Below are 3,105 nucleotides of genomic sequence, written 5' to 3' on the forward strand. Positions count from 1 at the left end.
AAATAGAAAGAAATCCAGTACTGGCGCCGCCATTTTGTAGTTTTTTTCCTTGAAGCCTACACTGTAATGCGAGTCAAAAAAAACTGCATGACCCAAAAACCAACAGTGCTTCCGCTCTGAGTTTTTCACTAAAAAAAACTATTTTTTTCTGTGGGAGTGGGATGGGACAGGAGTGAAAATCCACTCCCGTGTCAGTCTCTATTGTGTACCCAGCCACTAATGGGACACCAACACTGCACAGCAAAAACCCTCCTGACTCGGAGCTACGGCAATGTCAGCATTATGCTGAGGGGAAGCTTTCCTAAAGACGGGGCTAGTGTGGCTAAGAGGACGCAGACAATCCTGGAAAGGAAATCGCTTTAAGGCTGCTAAAGACTTGAAGGTTCAAAACACGAAAATCATATTAATGACCCAGTGTTCTGTCAGATGAAACAAAGGTACTGTTAGGTTTATTCTTTATAAATCATGTGCGTTGTTACTTTATTAGCCAGATTAGACAGAGTAGAAGGCCTTCCTTCACATTGTGGATGTCACTGTGTGTACGGAGGTCATCTAATCAGGACAGCCTTCGTGTCTTTAAAATACACAGGATATGGGCGCATCTTGGAGCCGGTCTGATAAAGGAGAGCCATGTGTAATCCTGGGGTAAAGAGGCACGATGCATAAAGGTCAGGGCATGGATGCGTGTCAGTTTCTGATACAGACAGCTAAGCATCCACATGATGCAACACATAGACTCATGAGCTATAAGAAGCAGGAGAGGACCTGGTTCGGGGCTCAATCTTTGCCAGACCCTCACTGAAGTTTTTTGAGCCCACAGATGTGCAAGCTCCAAGAATTTTCTCTGTCCTGTAACGACCTGACCTGGAATAAACGCTGTTACTTTTTTACTCCTGTTTTTATAGTCTTTTTTACATGGTTTTTACCCAGTTTGAGTTAAGAGTAGTAAATAACTTGCTCCCAGGAAAAGAACCGGTGGGGAAGTTCTGAGGCGCAGCCGCCCTCAATGGGACCTAACTTCCTCATTTAACAGTACCAGATCTGCTCGTGGCCCCGCCCCTTCTTAAGCGTCATCATATGGCAACACCACTCGGACAAACTATATTGCACCCGTTTCTAAGGATAAATTTTTTTTGGAGTCTCAACATATTATTACCAATATTTGCTATTATTTTACATTCCATCTGCGATTTAAAGAAGCTGAAAGTAGAAAACAATCATCGTCAGTCTTGAAGAAAAAATACTGCGTTCTAAGTCCGAGCTCTGCCATTTAACAAGGTGACAAAAAAAGTCTCAGCTTATTTCTATTCTATTCAAATGGAACATCTTAAAAAAAAAAAAAAAGACTTTTAGAGATTTTAGACAAATGAAATTGTTATTCTACTTGTAGAAAACGAACAGTTGTTGACAAATTTAAAAGTTGTGTAGCTTAATATGGCAAACTGACAGAGCTAAAAGAGGCTAACCTGTTAGCTACTGAGCACATGCTACAGCGCTACCCAGCTCTCCCCTTTATATCATGGTCTAACAGTTACTTTGTTCACCAGAAACAGATTTTTTTCTGCTTTTTTATCAATCAAGTAAAACTTCATCGGTCATTAGACACGCTAACGCTACAGATGCTCCCAACTCGGCACATGTTGTCATCGTTGTCAGGGCAACCACAATGTTTTAAATCATGTGGCAACATTCAGCCAATCACGTAGTGTAACGTCACTGGCATGAAGCAGGACCCCAGCAGATTTGGTACCAACATGTCCCGGTCCAAACCCACACTCAAATCGGGGAGTGCTGGCTGAGTGGTTAGAGTTCAATCCCAGTTCAATCCGAATTCAATCATCACAGCCTCCAGTCTGGGTTCCTGATTAAAGACTGTTAATCGCACACTGCTCCCCGGGTGCCACACAATGGCAGCCCATGAATTTCCCCATCGTGAGCCAATAAAGGGATTAACATTAAGACATTACATCAAACCAACTGTCAGTCTGAATGTAGCTGCATTGAATAGCGATTCCACACAGAAACTGATTCAATTCCACAGCACTCCACACGTTTCAAGATTTTGTTTGGTAAAAATATCAATGCTGGTTTTTTTTTTCCTGTTTCGCATCAGAATTATACGCAACTCTGATTTTATCCGTCACATTAAGCCTCATTAAAAACATTAAATTTAGTAGTTGTTCTGTGACAAAATCTGAAAAAGAGGGGAGGAGGATTGTCTCTACAAGCTCCTGTGCTGGTTAATCAAACGTAATCTTCAAAACCATTAATCCATGGGGGGGGGTCCCTTACTGTAGAGCTGAGCTTCGCTTCCTCCAACTCGGCCAGCAGCTCGCGGACCCGAGCCTGAGATTGTTGGAGCTCGTCCTGCAGCTGATTGATCTTCTGTCTCTTCGCCTTCAGACAACCCAGGCAGCGCTGCATTTCCATGCGCAGCAGCCGCAGAGCTTCTTCCTTGGGCAGTTTGGATTCTGACAGGTGATTCAGAACAGAACTGGAGAAACAGAAGAACAAACTTTGAGTCCCAGGAAAGCAGGTGGAGCTGTGATGCTGTGTGTAAGCGCCATTTACACTACCCTCTGAAACCGATCCGTAGCTCAGTTAACCGTGCCAAGCTTGGTTCCTTATGACCGTTTACAGCTCATGCTAGCATGGTTCCTCGCCTCCTAGTGATGATTTACGGTACTACTGCTCTCTAGGAGTCTCTAGACACCTAAAGTTGGTTCCTCTCAGTTTCTTGTATCATATTCAGCTGATTTGTTGGTGACATTGGATTGGAAACATTTAACTTTAGCTGCGGGACGCGCCACATTAACCAATCAGAGAAGCTGATCTGGGAGCTGGCAGGGAGACACAGCACTGCTGATGCAGAGCGCTATGATCATTCCTCTGTAACTGTTTATTAACGCCTAAATTAACTTAAAAGGTAGTAGCCCGCCGGCAAAAATATGTTTGCTTTTATCATCCTGGTGCCTGCAGTTTGGATTACGTACAGGAAAACCGCTGAAGCAGCTGCTGCTGGGGATTCTCAGTGACAGCGCACTGCCGGTATGTGGGGGTCTGAGCTACGTAAGAGGATAAGGGCCACTGAAAAAAAAAAAAAAA

General features: G+C 43.8%; 1 protein-coding gene across 1 annotated transcript in view; it reads right to left on the reverse strand.

Annotated features, from left to right (window-relative positions):
* cep152 (centrosomal protein 152kDa) overlaps positions 1-3,105 on the reverse strand; it is a 32,888-nt gene that overhangs the window by 12,272 nt on the left and 17,511 nt on the right. Inside the window, exon 11 of the mRNA XM_015378981.1 lies at positions 2,293-2,494. Coding sequence (XP_015234467.1) covers positions 2,293-2,494 — 202 coding nt within the window. The remainder of the gene's footprint in view (positions 1-2,292; positions 2,495-3,105) is intronic.

This window comes from Cyprinodon variegatus, unplaced genomic scaffold, assembly GCF_000732505.1.
Source record: "Cyprinodon variegatus isolate N-32 unplaced genomic scaffold, C_variegatus-1.0 Scaffold183, whole genome shotgun sequence".
NCBI classification, from domain to species: Eukaryota; Metazoa; Chordata; class Actinopteri; order Cyprinodontiformes; family Cyprinodontidae; genus Cyprinodon; species Cyprinodon variegatus.